General features: G+C 35.9%; 1 protein-coding gene across 3 annotated transcripts in view; it reads left to right on the top strand.

The window, feature by feature from the left end:
- Positions 1-7,580: 7,580 nt before the first annotated feature.
- The window catches only part of LOC150108602 (tubulin polyglutamylase complex subunit 2), a 70,763-nt gene continuing 53,710 nt past the window's right edge, over positions 7,581-24,633 (top strand). For all 3 annotated transcript variants that reach the window (XM_090416050.1, XM_090416052.1, XM_090416051.1), the window contains exons 1-2: positions 7,581-8,310; positions 15,020-15,099. In XM_090416050.1, the coding sequence (XP_090272176.1) occupies positions 8,262-8,310; positions 15,020-15,099 (129 nt within the window). In that variant the 5' untranslated portion in view covers positions 7,581-8,261. The remainder of the gene's footprint in view (positions 8,311-15,019; positions 15,100-24,633) is intronic.

A 24,633-nucleotide genomic window follows, 5' to 3' on the forward strand; every position in this document is an offset into this window, starting at 1 on the left:
GAAAAATACTTATAATGCATTTACAGCTTTCGGTCAAAAAAAATAGCAGCTTGTGGCTCTAAAACAGAAGTTGCAAACTATAGACCAATTAATATATCAAGTATAGTTGTTAAAGTATTGGAAAAGTTGGTTGAAGGTAAAATCCATCAGTGTGGATAGGGATACAATATTGTGTTGTAGACAGCACGGTTTTTTGAAGAGTATTTCCTGTCTTAGTGATTTATCATAAATGAACAGTGCAACAGGATTACAAAAATGGTTACATACACCATGATATTGCTGGATTTTTCAACGGCATTGGATAGAAATACCACATGAAAAATAATTACATAAATGGGAACAAATGAACTGGGGTGGCTGACAGAGTCTTCAGAGAGCAGAATATGGTGGACTGGTATCTAGGTAAATGAGAGTGTTGAGTTTAGTAACGGAAGCTTCTGTACTGATGCCACTACTTTTTAGTTTGTACATCAATGATATAGGGAAGATTTCGTCTTCTTCTTCTTATTATTAGAGACCTCCAGGAAGTCAAGAACTCATCGTGGAAGTCTATACATCACCCAAAGCAGCTTTCATAGCTTCCCTTAAATTGATTCACACTAGATGCATTCACTACCCCTAAAGGCAAACTAGTCTACGCTATGCGAGACAAACCTAGCTCTTTCTCCTTCCTTAACTGCGAACAAACTTCACTTCCATGAATGCCCCTGTGTTCTAGCCCGACCTTTGATATAGTGAAAAATTTCATCAGACGATATTTAGCACCCATTCTGAAGTTTATAGCCTTCTATCTTATCACCCCCACTTAATCCTGTTAATCAAAGTCTGTAATTCACATTCTTTTAATCTGTTCTCATAATATAAATCCCGTAATCTGTAACTCTTCTTTCCACCCTTTCCACAGCTTCTTTATGCCATCTGGGAATTGTGAAAAAAAATTATCTCATTGGAATCCAGGAGACTGAATATGCACCCAATAATCTAGATGTGTTCTTATCAAGGCTTTATAAAGAGGAAAAATGACTTCTTTATCCTTTATGTCAAGGTTTGTTTGAACATCGCAATTATCCTCTGGGTTGTATTTGCAACTTTTGCTATATGACTTCTGAACTTCAAATTCCTGTTCACCATTATGCCAAGATTCCTTATCCCATCAGTATCTTGTACAGGGCTAGCGCTACCATTTAGGCAAACTAGCAATCGCCTAGGGCACAAGCCATGAAGGGGCGCAAAACTTCAAGCTATGCTTTATTCATACTTTACTAAAATATCAAAATTAAATAGTGATATATGATTTAGGTATCGCTTCTTTTTCCTTATCACTGATACATCACACATTTACTATTTAACTCTTGGTTCTTTTTTGTTCCATACCTAAATGATTTTTACTTACCGCTATTTAAAATTCAGTTAAGATAAATATTTTAAAACGGTAACATTTTAAAATATTAAATTTTGATATTTTATTTTATTTTTTTATTATTATTTTTTTTTGTAAATGAATTATAATAGAGAATTTTCAAATTAATTAACAAAGAAAATAGAAAAGCCCTATTAATTTACCTATTAATTTAACCTGAAAGAAAATTTTATTTTGTTTAATGTCAATTAGAAACATTTTAGTTTATGAAATAAGGGGCGCACTTGTAAACTTTGTCTAGGGCACAAAATAACCTGGCACTGACAGTGATCTTGTAACATAACCAGACTATAATATGCCACTAGAAATCTCATTATGCCAAAGTGCATAACTTTACAGTTACTAACATTAAACTGTTAATTTAATGCTATTTTCGTTTTCCCTCATTTCCAGCCTATTGAAATCATTTTGTAAGCTGGATAACAGTCGCATTCCTGTTTGCCTTGCCTATCTTCACATCATTGACAAACCGTTGCACTGCACATCTCCTGTTAGACCCTTCCTAATATCATTCATGTATTGATTGGACAATAGTGACCCAAGAACTGAACCCTGGGATACACCACTGCTCACCATAAATCTAGCAGGATGGGATATTTGTTAACCAGTTGTTTGCCTATGATGCAAAACTGGGAACGGCAATAAATAATAAAGGTGGTGTAGATATCCTGAAAAGGTTACATATTATGTATCATTGTTGGTATCGGATTACAGGAAATTGGTGAAGCTAGGGGCTTGGGAATAATGGTGAAGAGTTGAAGTTTACAGGGAACATTGCAAAACTTGGTAAAATACCCCAAAAGAAGGTTACATGGATTAAAAAACACTCTAACAAGTAACGATATTGAAATTATTATTCCCCTTTTTAAGTCATTGATTCGGCCATATCTTGCCTACTGTGCACAGTGTTGGTCACCTGGTCTCGGGTTGACCTGGTGGTATAGAGGATTCAGAGACAAGTGATCAAGCTTGAGAAGACCTGTGTAATGCTTCTCATGAGGATATATTGAAATGTTGAATATATGTGGATTCCAAAATGTAATTACTATTGGGAAAGAAGAGACAAGGTAGAAGCTTATAAGATAATTGATGTTTTATACAATTGACACGAAAGAAAATTTGCAGTATATATAACAAATAGTCAGAGTGGTAGGAGTTATCCTTGAAAGTTGGGTAAGAGTGAAATTAGTAGAGATGTGTAGACTGGTTTTTCGCTTGGAGAGAGGTAAACGAGTGGAATAGAAAACCATCACACCTCTCAGTATAAGGAGAGGTGTGATGGTTTTGGGTGTATAGTACAAAGAAGATTCTTTCTAGAATATCACTATCACAAAGAAACATGAACTGTAGCGAAATTCATCGAAGAGTGGACCACTTGAATACCTTTCTGGATTGGTGATAATGTACATACTCAATTTTACTGAAAAAGAGCAAAGATCGATTGGTAGAGCCTCTGCTACTAATGGCTCAGATAATTGAGTTTGAGCGCGGTTAGTAGTTGGAAGGGTTCCAATCGTTCTATGCTCTTGCCACACATTCTCCCCGATGAGTCTTTGGACTCACTGGAGGTGTCAAATAATAATAATAATAATAATAATAATAATAATAATAATAATAATAATATATAATAAAGTGATCTATACTGTACTGTTGATTTGCAATGGTCTCTGTTATAAGAAAACTTGGTCCTTTATGCCATTCTGTTTTCAGGATTTGCCTATGATATATTATGTGACTAAAAAAATTAATTTTTTCTTTGTAATATGGAAATAGTTTTTGTTGCCATTCTTTCAAATGCGTATGTGTGTTGTTAGTAGCCTGTGTAGCTCAGTGGAAATGGTGTTTGCACTCCTCAGCACTAAACCACCGAAGATAGACCTCGAATTCAAATCTAGTTCGACTTTTACTAAGCCTTTTTTCAACCGTTTTCCGAGTTAGTCGATCACTGGCACAGGCATTTCTCCAGGAAACTCGAGTTTTTCGTCCTGTAAACTCAATAAAATTGAACATAGAACCCACACTATTTTCAGACATTAAAAATATTGTGTAAAGGTTAGGGACCATGAGATTGCGGCACTTGTTGAGCCGTATCTTCACTAAACTGCTTAATTAGTGATAGCTTTGTGCCAGCTATCTTTGATTGGTATGTTACCAAGAAAAAAAAATCAGCTAATGCCTTTTTGTTCATGTATAGGGAGTAGGCGAGGGCGTTTAGCCCTATCTAACTTTGGAGACTGAGTGGGCAGTTCAATCTCCACTGGTTGCCAATCAGAGATAGCTGGCCCAAGACTATCACTAATTGAATGGCACGAAATGAAGAGTCGGCTCAACAAGTGCCGCCATCTCGTGGTCCATAACCATAATACACTATTTTTAATGTGTGAAAATAGTCTGGGTTCAACGGTCGATTTTCTTGAGTTTAGGGGACGAAAAACTCGAGTATACCGGACGAAATACTCGAGTTTTGGGAAGAAAAAAACCGCTTTAAGTGCCAAAGATGGACTAACTCGGAAACCGATCAAATAAAGGCTTAGAAAAATTTCCTCTAGTCGCCGACTAGATTCGTAATCAAGTATTCCTTCATGCGGTCAAGCGCTATGAAGTGCAAACGCAACATCCAATGAGCTACACAGGCTCTCATGTAACCATGTTAATAATAATAATAATAATCATAATAATAAGCTAACGCCTTTTTGTTCCCTTTATAGGGTGTAGGCGAGGCCGTTTACCATATCTAACTTTTGGAGACTGAGTGGGCAGTTCAATCTGCACTGGTTGCCATTCAGAGATAGCTGGCCCAAGGCTATCACTAATTAACACTTTCATTGCCAAGCTGAAAATTGAAATTTCGTGTGGTGGCCAAATTTTTTTAATTTTTTTATTTAGTTAGCGACGTCCACGCGATAACGCGTGATCGGCCGTTTGGTGAGAAATCGCATCGCGTGATCGCGCGATATCGTTCATTGCTAAGCTGAAAATTGGAATTTCGGGTAGTGGCCAACTTTTTTTTATTTTTTTATTTAGTTAACGACATCCACGCGATAACGCGTGATCCGCCGTTTGGTGAGAACTAGCATCGCGCGATATCGCGTGTTTGGCAATGAACATGTTAAGCGGCACGCAGTGAAGAGAGACAGCACAAGTGTCGCCATCTCGTATAGTTCCTAACCCTAATACAATATATTTAATGTCTGACTAGACTCAAAACAAAGTCTTCCTTCCTGCGGTCAAGCGCCGTGGTATGCAAACGCCACATCCACTGAGCTACACAGACCTTTAATAATAATAATAATTATAATAATAATAATAATAATAATAATAATAATAATAATAATAATAATAATAATAATGTTGGAAAGTGGATGTTGGATGGTTATATATTTGTTATGAACTAGTCGAGTCAGTGGATTTCTGAATATCATTAATTTTGTGTTTTCTGAGTTTAGGTGTATGGAGTTTTTCGTAAGCCAGTCTATGATCAGATTTATATCATGTTGCGTATTTGTTTGGGCTATGCTTGAATTATTATGGATGGATATTATTGCTGTATCGTCTGCGTATTGGAATATCTTACCTTTGAGTGGTAGCTGATTAATATCGTGTGTGTAAATGTTGAATAGAGTTGGGGAGAGTACAGCTCCGTGTGGCACTCCACAGGTTACTGGTAGCTCTCTGCTTTGGTTTGACCCGATTCGTGTGATACGCTTTCTATTTTGAAAGTAGTTTGTAAACCACCTGTGAAGAGACCCGTCTATTCCAACATGCCTCAGCTTTTCTAACATGGTTTGATGTGTAAGTATCGAATGCTTTAGTTAGATCAATATAGACTATCGTGGCAATTTTGTGTTTGTCTAAGGCGGTATTAATTACGTCTGTAAAGTCTTCCAAGAGAGATGTTGTTCCTTTATTTTCTGAAAACCATATTGTGTTTTGGGATAATATGAAAGATCTCAGTGTATGCTGTGAGTTTCTTCAGTATGATCCGCTCCATAATTGGTTTGATAATTGGTAATGTTGCTATGGGTCTGTAATTGCTGATTAAATTTCTTTTTCCTTGTTTGTATATGGGTGTGAATTAAGTAATTACGTATCCTAAGAATTGAATACCTAATGTAATGTATAAATAATTGAAATGTCACAAGTATGTGTCAACAGTGAATGATTTGTTAATCTACTTCAGTATGAATAATCAGATAGTGTGAATTGATCTAATTTGTTCACATCAGGTGAATTTATGAATTAATGTGTATGGCGGCATAATCACAAATAGCCATATTGCTTGTAATAATTTAATGTTAATCTATAAGTATTTTAGTTTAGTATTTGAATTGTACCATGTTTAGAAACTTAATAAACCTTTTGTTCAGTGATAAAAGAGTTGTCTGATGTTGCTAATCCAATGCACCACTTAAAATCATCGTACCTAATCACGCGGGAAAATTTAAGAGTCACGACTGCAATAATATTTAAATACTAAGAGATATATTCGAGATTGACTTTCTCCCTATTCATGACATCATGAATGGTGCAGTTGATAACCACTTGAAAATATTATGCTTAGTCACGCGGAAAATTTAAGTTGAGAATCGAGTTAAGTGTCACGACTGCAATAGTTACACTTTCAGATATAGTTGAGTTCTTTCTCCTTGTTTATGTATGTAATATCCTAAACTAAATATCCCAAAAGGCGCAGTATAAATACAAATATTAGGATTACTACGGGTAGCAATAACTTAGATATTGGTATAAGTTTTGGTAAAATCTCGGGCACAGAAGTTAGAAGAATATAGATAAAAGGAATTTGTAAGATTAGAGTAGAAATCGTAAATTGGGACACAACAATTTCAAGGCAAAGGGTTTCAGCATGCTCAAACTGATAGGCCGTTTCTTTTGCTATTAATTTATGTTTGATAAATATTAATATTCCACCCACTCTTTTTGTTTGGCGGCATGATGTATGTTGTTGGAAGCCTGGAATTTGGAAAGCAGTCGCTTCGTCATTAGTTATGGATATTTCTGTAAGAATCAATATATCAATAATATCATTGTAATTCCTGAGATAAGCCTGTAAGAATAACCAATGTTTTCGGATGCTTCTGATGTTAATATGCAAGATTGAGCGACCTCTCGCTTGTACTGTGTTTTATTTCCATGCATCAAGCGATTTGAAAGTACAATTACTGATGTATCCTGGTGTAATTACATCTATCTGATGGTTCACATTCATTTTTGTTGTGTTGAGATCTTCTTATTGAACTAAGTTGGAGTCTTTTGTTTCACTCTGGCAACCTATCTATATCTTCCGAGCTTTTTATTTGTATATACTTTGAAGTCTGTGACTCTCTCAAGAATATTTTGCCGTCTTTGATCCATAAAAATTGATACTTTTTTTCTGTTTTTTCTTTTCTTGCTTGGTACAAAAGATTCTGATTGGAAGGTGTTAAATACTCAGATAGAAAGATTGGGTATTGTCTTGCGATGCATTTAAATCCTTGACTACTGTTTTTTCAGTCTGCTGGCCTTTATGAGATTGTCTCTTGTAGCCTTGCTTGTCAGACGAACTATGACTGGTGCGGGTCGTGGCGAACCTTGTTTTTTGTTCTTCCTGGGAAACCGAATAATAATAATAATAATAATCGAACATCGACAGGTTTGGATTATCGATATTGCAGCATCCAGTGATAACAACATTAACAACAAAGAACTGGAAAAAATTACCAAATTTCGAGATCTGGCAATCGAAGTTGCCCGACTGCGGCTTAAACACACCAAAGTCATCCCAATAGTTATCGGTGCACTTGGTGCAACTTCAAAGAAGCTGTCCAACTATTTACAGCAATTAAAAATCATTGAAGTGACCCCATACGACCTACAGAAAACAGCATTACTTGGAACAGTCCATATTTTACGACGTTACCTGACGGACTATTCTTAGATTCATGGGTAGAATCTGAATTGTTCTGAATCACCAATCAAATTTTTAATTATATGATATCTTGTTTTGACTGTGTATCAATTATGTTATAATAATAATAATAATAATAATAATAATAATAATAATAATAATCCTCTATTTACATAAAACCTCACTAAATACCATAAACAAACACCGCCATCTACTGTCCACCATTAATATTTCTTGTCTGTGTGAGGAAAGGGGAGCAGTAATCTGGCAATATCTGTAGAAGATCGGTTTACTCATTTTGAACTGAAAAAGTCCATATAAAATTTACTCTCGTAATTAAACGCAAGCAGTTTTCCATTCGAAAGGGCAAAAATTATTCTTAAAAATAAAATGTTCTAATTGCAAATCTAAAATTTATTTTAGGTACGTTTTTATGTCATGGAGCAACTTTTGAGATCAACTTTTTGATCTCAAAATAATCGGATGAGATACCGAGCGTAATGCTGCCTAGGATAGGGCAGAATCAGCTGTAGACTCACTCTCGCTAACTTCTGAGAGAACTATACTATACAAACCAGATTTTAACCCATGCTAAGATACGAAGATTGACGCATAGTGTATGAAGTATTAGAATTAATATTATTGCATTATTATATACAGCATACATAGTTACACAATCATGCGTTGAGCAAAGATGCATGCATTTCTAGCAAATCGATCTGGCTTACATAGTCCTATACTATAGGATCAGCTTGTGAACCCAAAGAATTTTACCCCTATCTGTGAAGTACCTCTGCTTGCTGTCTTTTATATCAGCCTTTTGTTTCAATGATTGTTATAAAAGTACTAGGAATTATCATTTTACGCATTAAAGTTATGCCGTTATAGGTTTTAGCACAATTTTTTTTTTTTTTTTTTTTTTGCAATTTCGCAAAAATGGATTCATTTATGGATAATCTTACATTGGGTATGGTAAAATATTTGGGTAAGTTTTTTTTTTCGAATTGAAGTATTTCAGATCTTAAATTACTGCATAAAAATAAAATAAAATTTAAAAAAATTACAAAAAAAAAAAGTTTCGCTGATACTTATCATTTGTTTCCAATGCATGGCTAATCTAGAATTTAGATGTAAGATTGTAGGAGAGTAAATGAGCTACAAATGTTTGAGGAAAGGGGGGGGGGGGAATGATGTAGCTGTTAATATGGAACAATTACATACTGTATCTTTTGATAGCATTTTTTAAAATAAATAAATAATGATAATAATCAGCTAATGCCTTTTATTCCTGTAATTCTTATTTTCTTTTAAAATATCTAAATGTGCTTTTTTGTTGTTATTAAATGACAATGACTGCTTTTTTTGCAGTTCTGTAAGTAAGAGAAAGGACATTCTTTCCTCTGATTTCTTTCACCTTCCAGCAATACATTGGAACTGCATTAAAAGAATGAGAGCTAAACAGGTCTGGATTGTTTATTGAGAAATCCTTTAATCTTACCTGTGATATCAGAGGAGGAGACAAGGGTAGAACAAGAGGCCATCTCTGGAAGTGTGATGAGTGCAGAGATTGCGAATGGATTTAAGGCATGGTTAGGTGATCTCTTTGCATGAAAGTATGGACCTCCCAAGAAGAAACTTTTGACTCCATGGAGATGTTATTAATATGAATAACTTTCTGTCTTTCTGTAGGAGCCTGCTAGTGGTCACACTTTATCAAACAACTGATCATATGAACTGGTTATCTTTTTACACATTCTCTTAACACACATCAAATCCCATCAAGATTTTGCAGTATACTGAGGTCTCCATTTCATATGCTAATAAGCTTACATAAGATCCCATCACTTTAGTAACTATATGGTCTCAAATTGAATGATGCATCTTGTCAACATGATTGTTATATATATATATATATATATATATATATAGAAAGTATTTTACCTTGGGTATAATAAATGTTAAAGATACCAAGCTATTTTAAACCTGATTTTACTCCATTTCCCAAGTAAGCAAACAGACAAACAAGTCAAGTTTGCGCCTGCAAGTGTTGCAAGTCTAGCTGACCCTGCACGTAGTGCAAGACCAAGGCAATTCATGGTAAAAGTAGAATAAGCTCTGATCACTAATCTTAATATTTATCCTTAATGCAAAGCACATCTCCTGGAGGAGATGTATGATGCTTTGTATTAAAGGCAAAGGGCCACTACCCAGACTGGTTTCGACCTTTATTGAGGTCTCATCAGGGGGAGCCAGGCTAGAAATACCAAGATTTTAGTAATACAGAGCTTATAAGTATTTTACCAAAACAAGTTTTGGTAAAATACTTATCTGGTAATCTATCAAAATCCTTTGCAAAATCTCAGTATACTACTGTGTATCTCTCTCCTAATATTAAGTTCTTTTTTCTATTAAGTATAATGATATTAAGTTCTGAATTATAAACACGTTAACACAAGAATATTTTAATGTTTGCCAAATATTTCAGTCTGAAACTAATAGACTATCCTCAGTGGCTTGATAGGAACAGTTTTTACAAGATGAAATGCAAACAATTGATCATTCAGAAGTTTGTATTCCACCTTGTAAAAACTGTTCCTATCAAGCCACTGAGGAGAGTCTGTTAGTTTCAGACTGAAATATTTAGCAAACATTAAAATATTCTTGTGTTAACGTGTTTATAATTCGTAATTTAATGTCACAAGCATCTCTCAAGAATAGATATTAAGTTCTGTTATCTTGAAAAGTGAGTTAAACAGTGGCAGTTCGTCCATAAGGGCTGAAGGACTGCATTGAATGCATCTCCAGCATTGAGTATGCTAGCGAGTACTACTGGCTAGTATACTCAGTGCTGCCACTGCATTCAACATAGCCCTGCAGCCCTTATGGACGAGCCACCACTGAAGTTAAACCATCTGTCTCAGTTTGATTCCTTTTCTTGTTTCTTGGTGAAGTCTGTACTAAGTGTTGTACTGATTTAGCCATTTTTTCAACAGTTCAGATGGGCTATCTGAATAGCACTCACTGGCTGCACAATATTTTTTTAATGAAGTCTGTATTTATCTTCTAATAAAATTACATTCTTTTTTGCTACTAGTCATATCCAGTGTGTCAATTTTCTTTCTTTCATTACTTCTTGCCTCTGTCAAATGAGAAAAGATCTTTATATATATATATATATATATATATATATATATATATATATATATATATATATATATAATAAACCTTGGATTATACTGTTCAATCCTGCAATGTGTTCTACTTCCTTTTTGGAATGTGTTGCCTTGATATCTTCTGCAATATCTTAATGAAGTCTCAGGATTATTTTGGGAATAAGATGACCAGTTTGCTTTCCCAAAATCGAAATGTTAGTTTAGGGGAGGAAAAGAATGTGACATCATTGAGGTATTTATAAGATTGACACTGAGGAGATTCTTCAGATAGTGTAACAAGGGACCATCCCTGGAAGTGATGAGAAGCGCATTGCCTGATAGGAGGATGAATGGATTTAAGGAGTGGTGTGATAGACTTTGCGTTTCCTAAGATGGGCTTCATCATGCAATGAGTCTCATGTTTCTATGGAGATCCTGAATAATAATGATAACAGTAATAACCACTCTCTTAATTTTAATGGTGATAAGTTTGTACTTTTTATGTAGCTAGTCCTGCAACTGTCTTCACACAATTATATATTAATAATGTTTCTAATGTTGTTGTTATCAAATAGATCAGGATTAGATCCTAATCCATCTTCCACCATTAAAGGAAAGAAGTAGTTTTGGGTTATTGTTTATGATGAATGCAAGGGAAAGAAATTCTGCCTGTTGTTCCACATAACCCAAAACTACCTCTTTCTCATCATTATTGGTTTGCTATTATTATCATCATCATCATCATCATACCCCCCCCCCCCTTGAAGTCAAAAGACTTACTGTGGCAGATTCCACCCTCACATGCACAGCTCATCATACCCTGACTGACTTAAATGCATCACTGTACCTGCACTAAACTGCACTCTCAGGCAATGTATTCCATTTACCCACTACTCTCTATGCAAAAATGTACTCCTTGCTCCCATTCTGACACTTGCCTTATACAGCTTCCAAAGATCCCCCTATCTCCAGATTTTCTATGAAAAATTTCATCCATGTTAATCAGGTAATTACTCTTTACCAACTTATCTGTCTCAATCATGTCTCACCCTCTATCTACTAGGCTCTGTAATTTGCATTCTCTCAATCTGTCCTTATATTCCACATTCCAGAAAGCAGAAAGCAACTTAGTCAATTGTCTCTGAACTATCTCCAGATACTTACTTCTACACATCAATGTTCTCTGCATAATTTCCATAATTCGCTGTGTTGTCCTCACAATTTTAGCAAAATGTCCACAAAATTTCAAGTCTCGATCCACCATCACTCCCAGATCTTTCATCTCCTACACCTTCTCTAAAATATCTCCACCATTCCAAGATGACCAGTTTGCTTTCCCAAAATTGAAATGTTAATTTGGGGAATAAGTGGGGGGGGGGGAGACTACTATTCTAGTTTGTCATGTGGCAATCTATCAAAAGCCTTTGCAAAATCTAAATCTCTACATCCCATCTTTGCTTCTCAAATTTTAGAACCTTACACTTTGCACCATTAAACTGACATTCCCCCATTCAGACAGTCTATTTAGGCCTTCTTGCAAAGCTACAACATCTGCTCTACTTCTCATAATGCTCCCTAAATTTACATCATCTGCAGACAACTGTGCATCACTATTTAAGCCCTTTCCAAAACATACAAATTAAGCAACAATGGCCTCAAAACAGATCCTGGGACAGGCCATCAGTGACTTTCCTCTTCTGAGATATCACTTCCCCATACACAACTTGCTGATACCCGTCAGACAGCCAATCTCCAATTCAGTGCACTACTCTACTGTCCAATTCCATCTGTTCCAATTTAACTATAGTAGTCCTCCCCCCTCCTTATCTGTGGGTTCACTTTCTGCGGTTTCCATGGTCAACTCCAGTCCAAAAATATTAAATGGAAAATTTCAGAAATAAACAATTTATAAGTTTTAAATTGCGTGCCATATTCCATCATTGTATTCCATTATTCCATCGTTAATCTCTTATGTGCCTAATTTATAAATTAAACTTTATCATAGGTATGTATGTATAGGAAAAAACACAGTATATATGGTTCGGTACTATTCACAGTCTCAGATATCTGTGTGTGTGTGGGGGGGGTCTTGGAATGTATCCCCCCACAGATAAGGGGGGGACTACTGTTTTAGTTTGTCATGTGGCAATCTATTGAAAGCCTTTGCAAAATCTAAATATACTACTGTGTATGCATTCACTTTGCCTAATGTATTTGTCACCTTGTTATAATAAGCAGATTGCTAAAAGATGATCTTCCTTTAGTAACCCATGCTGTCCATTAAAGAGAATTCTACTGCTGCTCTCAACCCAGTTCTGAATCCTCTTGTCCTTACTAACTTCTCCAACACCTAGACCACAACTCTTGACAAGCTGATTGGCCTATAATAGCCTTAGTCTTATACCCCCACCCTCTTTATGAAACAGAACAATTTTGCCATCTTTCCACTCCTTTGGAACTTGGACTAATTAAGACTCATTAAAAATGTAAGTTAAACTGTTGTTAACTGTCTAGACCATTCCTTCAAGATAATACATGGTGATATCCCATCAAGTCCCATGGACTTGTTTACATCACGTTTACTCAATTCCTCATATATCTTCTGCTCTTTTGCTAACTGCTGCTCATACTGCACTTTTGCTATCCTTACCAAGCGAGTCACCTTTCTTATTTGCTCTGTACTTCTCATATAACTGATTATCTCCACTCATCCTGTACTGCCTTTACAATGCCTTTTTCTTCCAGATTGCATGCTTCACCTTTTCAGTCATCCATTTTACACCTACTTTATTTAATCTCCTGACCTTTGAAATACACTCAGTCATTGCCTCTGCTAGGTATAGGCCAAGCAGTATTGATTTCCTTCCCATCCAATTCCTCATTCCTATATATCACTGCAGGCCACCTCCTGATTTTGTCATAATCACCTGCCTTAATAGTTCCACATATAATCCTTTCTCACATAAGTCCTGATATGGCTGGCTACTACCCAAGTGATCACTTCTTGGTCACTTGGGTAATAATATCTTCTGATGAGATAAATCCAAGACCCTCGATCCATGTGTGGCCTCTGTTATATACTTCTTAAGATAGTTGTCTTTTAAAAACTCAAGGAATTCATTCTTTTTGGTCCTTTGGTTTCAATGCAACTGTTAAAATCACTAATAAATATGTTTGTATTTACACTTGATATTTTAGAACACTTAGTATCTTTGAAACTGTGGTAATTTGGAAACTTTTGTAATTAGATGAGACTACAAGATTTCCTGCACCCACCAATAACATCATATCTGGTAAGATTGGAAGATCTGATGCATATCCCTGATTTTAGGAAGAAAGCACTTCCATATTTTTCAGGAATTCTCATTTCTGGGATATGAAATCACTTTGCACTGACACTCCTGTGGGTTTTAGGTGAAGAATATCTGTTAGTCTTATTCTTTACATATTTGTGCAATAATGTCCTGTTTTGCTAATAAAGTCCTTCAACATTTAATAATAGAATGACTTGAGAAGATTTCTAAATTGTGAAGCTGCAGTCTATCTCAATGGCTTTAACAGGCCTTTTAAGGCCCACAACCTTCCAAGCATGCTTGGATTTCGTAACCGAAATACGAGGATAGAATGGTCACGCCTATGCCTCAAAGTATTCTTGGCTGTATCCCTGTGTGTTCACGGGTCCGGTTTGCCTGCTTGCGGGATGAAAAACACCAGATAAACTGGCGGAAAAAACCCTACTGCCCACGCCCAAGACCGGCTAACTTGGCTATGGCTGAGGAAGATCCTTCAGCTCCTCACGTCTCTGACGGGAATCGAACCTAGGACATTCCTTCCCCCAGGCATATGGTTGCGAAGCTGCAGTGACATATCATTTTATACTGTGTTTAATGATGTTTAGATGATTGAGAGCAGAAAAAAAAATTCCTCAGGGCTGCAACATGGATGGTCTTGTTATGCCCCCAATTATATTATATATTGGGGTAGATAAGTGGATAAGCTTGTTATACTTTGTGGATAAGCACAAAGCCTTGATTACATAATGCATGTGTGCTTGTATGCAGATTTGGTATCCACTATGATGAAGAAATTCTGGAAAGGATGCAGAGGTGAGTAATTAAGGCATATGGACAATGGAATATTGATCATAGAGAGAAAGACTGAAGAAATATAAATTGCAGTTTTGTGTACAGATAGGCAGAAGAGGATAATTTTAAGTTGTGAGAGGATTTTGCCATATTAATACAACAGTTTATATATAAAGTGGAGGGAGGATGAGAGGAAGAATGATTAGCCCTGGGGGGATGTATAAAACCCTAGGATATAGAAGAGTGAGGAGTAATTTTCTGATAGATGAATGGAATGCATGCTAGTGTGTGTATATGTGTTGTGAATCCTAAGAGTGTGAATGAACCCAAGGTTAGTAGTAGATTGCTAGTTGAGACACTGAGTCTGCTGACTCCATTGAGGTTTGTTAATAATATAGTTATACTCTGTAGATATCTTTCTAATACACTTTGAATAATGTTATGTTATTATTTTCAGAAAGCCTTCCTTGCGTTAGTAATGTCACTGTGGTTGAGAAAGAAGCAGTCGATGAATCTGCACTGCTAACATGGAAACAAGTAAGCTTGCATATCTTTCTAATAAATATATAAAGAACGTTATATTCTATGCTAAATGCAATGAAATATGCTAATGCATACTGGAAATTAAAAATTTAATAACTTAAGAATAAACATAGTTTTTTTTTTTGTAATTCAATGCCACCATTTCAATACAATGACATTGATTGGAGAAAATGGTATAAAGACAGCTGTTGCAGAAGGTGTGGTGGAGATACTTAATGAGCAGTTCATAAAGGTCTTCCAATCTTGTGAATGTGACTTCATAGAGAGAGAGAGAGATTGAGAGCAGTTGATGATGGGGAAGAAAGACTGACTGTAAGTGAGCAAGAGGTGGATGGGGAGTTGAGCAAACTAGATGTAAATAAGGCTGTGGGACTTGATAACTTATCACCACATATTCTGAAGGAATGTGCCAGAAAGTTGACGCCGGCCTTGACATATTTTTTTGATACGAGTGTTGCACTTGGTCAAGTTCCTAAGGAGTAGAAGTAGGACAAGATTGTGCCACTTCATAAAGGAGGTGATAGAATTCAAGCATCAAACTATAGGCCTGTCTGTGTGTCAGGTGTTTTAGTTAAGTTGTTGGAGAAGCTTGTGAGAACTAGGATCCAGAATTGGGTTGACAACAATGGTATTATCTTTGACGGACAGCATGGATTTGCTAAAGGGAGGTCATGTTTTTCTACTTGCTTATTACAATAAGGTGACTTCTTCAATGGACAGAGGAGAAGGACACAGTAATATATTTAGATTTTGCAAAGGCTTTTGATAGATTACTGCATGATAAGTTGATAGTCAAACTGGAGTGAATGGGGTTGATATTAGATTGGTGCATTGGATTGGAGACTGGCTATCTGATAGGTATCAACAAGTTGTGTATGGGGGGCAATATCCAGGAAAAGGAAAGTTACTAGTGGTGTGCCTCAGGGGTCTGTTTTAGGGCCATTGCTGTTTAACTTGTATATTAATGATATTGGTAAAGATTTGGATGGAGATATTCAGTTGTTTGCAGATGATGCAAAGTTGGGATGAACCATGAAGAGTAGAGAAGATGTTGTGGCCTTACAAAAAGACTTGAATAAATTGAGTGATTGGGCACGGGATTGGGGATGCCAGTTCAATGTTTCAAAATGTAAGGTTTTAAAATTTGTAAAACAAAAATGGGATGCACAATTTATGCTTGGTGAGCATATATTGTCGGACGTGGAGGAAATAAGAGATCTGGGGGTGATAGTGGATAAGGACCTGAAATTTAGGGAACACATAGCCAAAATTGTGAAGACAGCACAAAGGTTTCTGGGAATGATGTGGAGGACACTGACTTGTAGAACTAGGGAGATTCATGTTCCATTGTATAAGGCTCTGATTAGGCCGCACATGGACTATTTTGCCCAGATTTGTCACCTGGTTTTCAGAAGGATGAAGAGATGTTGGAGAGGGTCCAGAGGTGACTGACTAAGGTAGTTTCTAACCTCTGGAATGTCAAGTATGAGGAAATTTTGAGAAGATGAAACTTGCAAAATATGGTGGACAGGAAGAGGAGGGGAGATATAATAGAGATCTATAAGTTATTAAGGGGTTGTTATAGGATCAATGCTGGAGAGGTTCTACAGAAAATAGTGGGAGATCAGGGGAGAACCAGAGGTCATCCCTGAAAGCTGTATAAGGAGGGTGTGAGTAGGGAGAGTGAGAAGCATGCTTTTTCATGCAGAGTTGTGAATGATTGGAATGCCTTGCCTGAGTGTGGTGCCTGCAGAGAATTTGAGTGTGTTTAAAGCATGGTATGATGAGTTGTGTTTGATAAAAGGATCTCCTAGATGAGTCTTTGACTCCTTGGTGTCTTGGGTAATAATAATAATAATAATTTCTGCAGTAACATCTTCAGGAAAGCAACATTAACTAGACAAAGAAAAAGTACCTATGGTAACGACAAAACTCTGCATTTATGCTACTACTATATGTGCATTGATAAATGTGCATAAACCTTTGCTGCTAGGCTAAGTATTCTGTTGCATGCATAGTGAAGACTCCTAGATTTCTAGTAACTGAATACAGGTGTATTTCTTTAAATTAGTTGAATCACTGCTTTTGCTAATTCTCTGATTAATCTCTTCGTATTATAACTTTTTGTGATGATAATGTTCTAGCAGACAGTTTATATTGATTAAAGCATATGTAATCCTTATGATTATCTTGTTAGATAGCCACTGCCTTTGTCTTTCTGATGATAGTGTCAGAGCTTATAAGAATGAGGTCTTATATTCCTCTTGTTTGACTAAGAAATGTATTTGATCACTGGGAAAGCAGAGCGTTGAAGTTAGAATTCCTTAGAATTTCCTTGGAACTATGTTGCTGTTTTAAATGTGAGAGGTTGTAATAATATAAAAATAATAATAATAAATAAAAATTGGTAAATTTTTTAAATTATTTTCTGTAGTTTCAGCTACTTATTATTACAGTAACCTCTGTTCTTGGAGTCAGTCGAATCATTGTGGGAGGCCCACTAACTAGCAACATGTCTATCATATTGAACCTTGAAATTATTCACAGTTCCCAAATTCACAACACAGTTTGGTAATGCATTCCACTCACCAACCATTCGTCATATAAAAAATCTAATTACATATCTTCCAGGGATGGCTTCTCATCCACTTTTTTTTTTTTTTAATGATTCCTTCTATATTAATATGGTAAAATCCCTTAACTACCAACTTGAAGGTCTCTATCATCCCTCAACTGCTGTGCATAACCAACACTCAAGAGTCCTGATATCATTTTGGACATTTGTCTTTGGATCCTTTCTAGTGTTTCCACATCACAATGAAAATGAGTCAACAAATTTGAGCCCAATAGTCAATTTGTGGCCTGACCAATGCCTTATACAGAAGCACCACCACTTCCTTATCCCTACATGTCAGTGTACTTCTTATCATAGCTGCACCAAATTATGTAGTTGTGTGCAAAACTTGCAATGTTCCCTTAAACTTTAGTCCACTGCCTGCCATTACCATCAAGATCCCAAATCTCATCCACTTCCTGATGCACATCTCAACCAATATGATAGGTACCATATATCTTTGAAGCCCAAGGTGTAGCACCTTGTATTGATTACTATTAAAAAAAACTAAATCCCACTCATTTGTCTAAGCTGAAAGTCTGTTCAAATCTTCTTGTAGAGAATTAACACCAACAAAATGTCTGATAATTCTACCCAACTTTGCATCATCGATAACATTTGAATATCCCCAGTCAGTCCACATGAAATATCATTAACAAGTAAGTTAAACAGCAGGAGTCCAAGAACAAAATCTTGAGAGCATGCTACTAGTTACCTCCCATTTTTGAGATACTGCTCCATTTTTGATAATTGTTTCAATAACTGTAGCCAATTTGCTTGTACTGGTTTCTCTCTCTCTGTAATCAGGGGCATCTTTCTGCACTATATATCTGATCTTTTTCTTTTTTACAAAACATTTGGTAAATTGGCATTTACCCAGTGTTTGTATTTGTGTTTAACAGATTATGAGGTATCGACATTGATTTCATTGGAATGTGTATTGTAATTAATTCTTTCTTCATTGTAATCGAGTGATATGATTTTCTTATTCTTTACTTACCTCTGCCATGTGGGGGTGATTTTTTTTTTTTATTTTTTTATTTCTTGTCAGCTTATCTTTCATTCTTTTAATCCTCCTGATCTGATATTTTTTCCTTCAGTTTATGAAATTGTTGACATCTTTCATTCAATTTGCATCATTTTCGTTGGCCAGTGAGATTAATGTAATGCTACTCCTGATCTTTATAATTTTTTTGCTATTTTCATTTTAATCTGTTCTCTTTTCCTGAAGCACTATGGCCATACTCATGTAACTTAATCATATTTTGGTCAAACTGTCCTATCTGTGGCAAAGAGGACCGATGAGTTTTAAAGTTACAATGGACTTCTCTAACTACATAAAAACTTGTGAAGCAATCTCTTATATCATCCTAACTTGAACTGCACTTTCCAAAACTGCTTAATATGAATATCATTAAATTTAAAATAAAAAATATATATTATTCAGTTTAAATTTAAAAATATATTATTAAAATATATTATATATAATAATTAGTATAATTAACATCAGACCTCCTTGGAGTCAAAAGACTTAGTGGGAGGTCCACATGCATACAAAAAATCATCGTACCATGCCTTAAACCTATTCACAGTTTCTGCACTCACCATACTCTCAGCCAATGCATTCCATTCATCAACTACTCTTCATGTAAAGAACCTCCCCTCACTCCATTGCTCATACTCTCCTTATGCGTGTGGATATATACAGTTATGCATATATACAGTTATGCATATATACAGTTGTGCCTATATACAGTTATGCATATATATATATATATATATATATATATATATATATATACACACACACACACACACACATACATTCTGCTGCAGTTTTTTTTAACAGTTATCAAAAATAGTGAGAAGTCTTAAACAAAACTAATCTTGCATTGGTGTTAAGTCTAGTTGGTTTTGATTTGGTTAACAACTCTCTCTCTCTTTGTGTGTGTGTGTGTAAAACAATAATATCAATTTATTCAAACACATTTTTAAAGTATTCTGATAGTTTTATTATCAGAATACTTTAAAAATGTCACTCAGCCATACAGCATCAGAATGACATTATAATAAAACTTGGAACTGACAGCTGGTTGTTGTATGCACAATTCTTCTGTTTACATTTAAATCCATCCAGTTCTCATTTATGGGTCATATCTCTCAAGCTTTGTAACTCACTACCTCATAAATATCTCATCCTGCTTAGTTCTAATTAACACCATACATGTTTGTATGGTATTAATTATAACCACCATCTCACTCAGAATAGATGTAATTTTTCAGCTACTATTAGTAATTCCTTCCCGCCACACACACACACACTCACACTTTTATTTTTCTATCGTTCCTGATATTGGGAATTATCTGATAGGAGATGTTCAATTGTTTGCTGATGCAAAGAAAAGCAGAGCAATTTTATATTCTATAACAGAATGATTTTGAAAGGCTGGAAGTGTGGGCAAATGAGGGCTGTCATTTCAATGTTTGTAAGCATAGAGTTATACATTTTAGCATGTGATATTTCCAGCAGCATGTTATGTTGCTGGGATAATGCTTGGAGAAACTGATGAGGAAGGATCTTGATGGTGGATAGAAAGATGAAGTTCAAAGGTCACATAACAAAAAGTATAAATACAACTCAGAGGATAATTGCAGCACTAAAACAAGCATTGACATATGAGAACAGGGATGTCATTTTGCCTCTTTAACAGGTCTTGATACAAATGCACCTGAACCACTCTACTTAGATTTGGTCTTTCCTGGATTCTGAAGGAAGAAGCTGTGGAAAGGTTGTGCAAAAAAGAGTTACAAAGATGATGTCAGGTTTATGGAATGTAAATTATGAGGATGGAGAAAGTATATGGACTGCAAACACTGGTAGACAGAAAATAGAGGAAGGAAGTGATCAAATAGAAGCTTATAAACTTCTTAAAGGATGTTATAGGAAACCCATTGATAGATTTCTTGTTGTATGGATGGTGGGGGAGACATCTGTGGAAGTTAAGTTTGTGTGTGGTTAAGAAAGGGGGTGAGAACTAGATTTTTCTAGTGTGAATGAGTTTAAGAGAGAGCATGACAGTTGATATTTGTGATGTATGGTCCTCCCTTGATGAGTCCTTGACTCCCTGGAGGTTTCTGATGATGATGATATAATAATAAATATCAGAAAACAAAACCTATTAAGACAATCTAAATAACAAATGAACTAGTTTGAAGAACAATGATTTTGGTAGTTGAAGTCCTGAATATTATTATTGTACAGTCTTCATGGAGTCTGAAGACTCATTGGAAGCCACATCTATCATATCATACCTCTTCTTGGGCACATTAACTGAGAGCATTCACAACTAACTTGGCAACCCATTCCACTCATTCACCACTCTCCAAGTGAAAAATCTAGTCCTCACATCTTTGACTATGAAAGTGGAAGTTTCAGTTCCTTGTCCACCATCACTAGAAGTGGTGGTAGACAAGGACCTGAAATTCAGGGTCATGCAGAGGACTCTGACATGCAGAAATAAAGAAATTGTGATGCCATTGTATAAGGCCTTGATCAGGCCTCATGTGGATTATTGTGTACAGGTTTGGTCACCAGGTGATGAGGATATGTTAGAAAGGATCCAGAGAAGATTCACAGAGGTGGTCAGTGATCTTTGGAATGTGGAGTATGAGGACAGATTGAGAGAATATAAATTGCAAAGCCTCGTGAATAGGAGGAGGGGGATATGATTGAGACATATAAGCTAGTCAGGAGTTATTAGGTTGACATGGAAGAGATTTTTCATAGAATGGGATAGGAGGGTAGAACAAGAGGCTATCACTGTAAACTGTATAAGAAGGTGTGAGCAGAGGAGTGAGGAGCAGGTTCTTTGCATGGAGAGTGGTTGGTGAGTTGAATGCATTCCTGAATGTGTTATGCATTCCTCAATGTGTCTACATTCAGGAATGTCTACATTCCTGAATGTAGACACATTGAATCAGTTTAAGGCATGGTTGGATGAGCATTGTGTGCAATAGCATATACCTCCCATGACGAGTATCAGATTCCATGAAGGTCAGATGTTAATAATAATAATAATATGATTCCATCAATGTGATACACAGCTTTTAATATTTTCATCTTAAAATGCATAACTACACTTTTTCACACGAAGCTAGTATCTGTTATCCTTGGACAAATACTGTCAGCTATCTAAATCATATACAAGTTCTCTACATTGCTTTGATTAACCATTATGCTACCAAATTTTGCATCATCAGCAAATCACTAAGACAAAAAAACTAAATATTTCTCTTCAAATAATTTCCTATATAATTAATGTATAAATGAAATACAGCAGTTCAAACACAGAGAAATGCAGCATACTACTAGTCATCTTCCTTCTGGATTGCTCACCAGGAGAAAGCAGATAACAGTGACTAGCATATCTTATTGGTATTTGTCATCAGCCACTTGCCATATTCATATCATCAGCTTCATATCCATCCTCCATTTACTCCAGTTTACGTAATAGCATCCCACATGCTATCCTATCAAATGCCTTTTCATAGGATACCACAAGTGATCTTAGTTTTGGAAATTTTGTGGCTACAGTTTCAGTCAGAATACTTTGACCAAAAAATTTCTATAACTCTTGATTATCAACCAGAAATATAAAGACTTCAACTGCTGAAAATCATTGTTTTTCAAGCTGATTCACTTGCCATTTAGATTGCCTTAATAGGTTTAATTTTCTGACATATGTATGAATCTATGTCGTTAATTTATATATATATATATATATATATATGAGGGGGTTTCCGAAAAAGTAAGAGAACACATTTTTTTTTTCTTGCGGATGTTCGATAATAGGAAGTTGAAATTATACACCAAAAAATAAGTGAATATGCACTCCTTTTCCACAGTCTCTAAATTTATTGATGCACTTGTCCCAACAATAGATCATTTTATCAATAAAAGTACTGAAGTCTATGCCCACACCCAGTAACCAACATTGCACTCACCACCTAATGAACTTCCTCATCCATAATGAAATGCCTTCTGGAAAGATGTTTCTTGAGGGAGGCCAAACAAATGGAAGTCTGGAGGTGTTAAGTCTAGGCTGTAGGGAGAGGGGGAGGCGGATGTGGTAGAGTTTCCCAATGATTACAGCACAGCCACTCATGTGTGGTGTTATCATGCATCAAAATCATGCTCATTGTCAGGAGTCCTGGTTGTTTGCATTGAATGTTGGCTTTTAGTTTGTCCAACATTGCACAGTAAATCTTTGCATTGATTGTTCCTCCCTTTGGCAAGAAGTCCACCACAGAATGCTTTGGTGATCTCAGAACATTCTGGCCATGACTTTTAGGACAGTGAGAACAGTTTTGAATTTTTTGCACAAAGGAGATTGTGGATGTTTCCAGGTCATTGAGTCTTGTTTGCTCTCTGGGGTAAAGTGATTAACCTCATTTTGTCTCCTGTGACTAGGCGAGTGAGAAAATCCTTGCTTTTGTATCGCAGCAGATTCTCTAGACACATCCCCATGTGTGTTGCCTTGTGTTTCTCTGGCATTTTGTTAGGACACCCTTTCAAAAGCCATGGACATTGTGGACAGTGGACTTATTCAATTTTGCCACTTGTGCAATTTCACACAGTTTCACTCGCCAGTCTTCAATAATGATACCCTTAATGTGCAAAATGTTGTTTTCTGTCTTGTTTGATGAAAGCATGTCCATCCAATGTCAATCTTCAATGTCACCATGGCCCACTTTAAATTCCTTATACCCAAAACACACCTGCTTCTTTGACATTACCTTTTTTGCCATGTGCAAACCAGTTCATGGTGAATGTCACTCGGTGAAGCCCTTTTTGCTTGTAAAAAAAATTAATAACTTCATGGACACCTGTTTTGGACCACACTCGCATGGTAGCTGCCATCTTGTAACTTGAATTGACAGTGAAGCAACAGTAGTGCCAGACTGCAGTGGGAGTTTTTTTGAATGTTATTAACAGGTCTATCTGTCCACCATGTTTCATCTCATTCCCTTTCACCATTATTAAAAAAAAAAAAATATGTTACCTTACTTTTCAGAAACCCCTCATATATATATATATATATTCATATTTATATATACTGACTATAACCGAGACTAGAATAACAATTAAATTTATTCAAAACGCAACATGTTTCATCGGATTGTCCGACTTCTTCAGGCATGGGAACATAGAAAGCAAGTAAACACTATAAGAAACATTGTATCACTATAAAAAGACTATTATAAAATCATTTAGCTTTGAACTGTAGCTACAGTCTATGTTGAAGTTCTATTGTTAAGCAGCTGCGTGCATCTGATTTCATGTGTGTGCCAATATCGGATAGCAGAGCTGAAAGAGTCCGGTAGATTATAGCTGAGGTTATTATTTATGTGATGAGGGTCCATAACAATTTCCTTAGACTCGACTATGCGTTGCTCCACTTCGTCATGGCATATATAAAGGTTTGAGGTTGTTGTCCAGTTTATCTCATGTTGACGGTCTTCATCATTTGTGTTTACTGAAAACAGTATATGGCTTGACAGGGCACTTGCTCTGGTTCTTTTGTAGGCAATGTCTCTCTGGTGTTCTTCTAGGTGTAGGAGGATGGATTTTTCAGTTTGGCCATAGTATTGCTTCCCGCAGTTACACGTGATTTTGTACACCCCTGGGAATTGTAGATGGTTGTGAGCTTGTTTGTATTTGCTTAAAATCGATCTTAGTTTAGGAAGAGTAGAGAAACAGGTTTTTATGTTGAACTTTCTTAAAATTCTTCTTAGTTTCGTGGAGAGCGAGCTGATATATGGTAAGGAGATATAACCTTTTGGATTGTCTTGTGTTTCTGAGTTGTTTTGATGGCGGTGGTATAGATGCTTATTAATAGTTTTCGATGAGTAGC

The sequence above is a fragment of the Typopeltis vanoorti genome, chromosome 3, assembly GCF_054136105.1.
Source record: "Typopeltis vanoorti isolate ZY-2024b chromosome 3, IOZ_Tvanoo_1.0, whole genome shotgun sequence".
In the NCBI taxonomy this organism is placed as follows: Eukaryota; Metazoa; Arthropoda; class Arachnida; order Uropygi; family Thelyphonidae; genus Typopeltis; species Typopeltis vanoorti.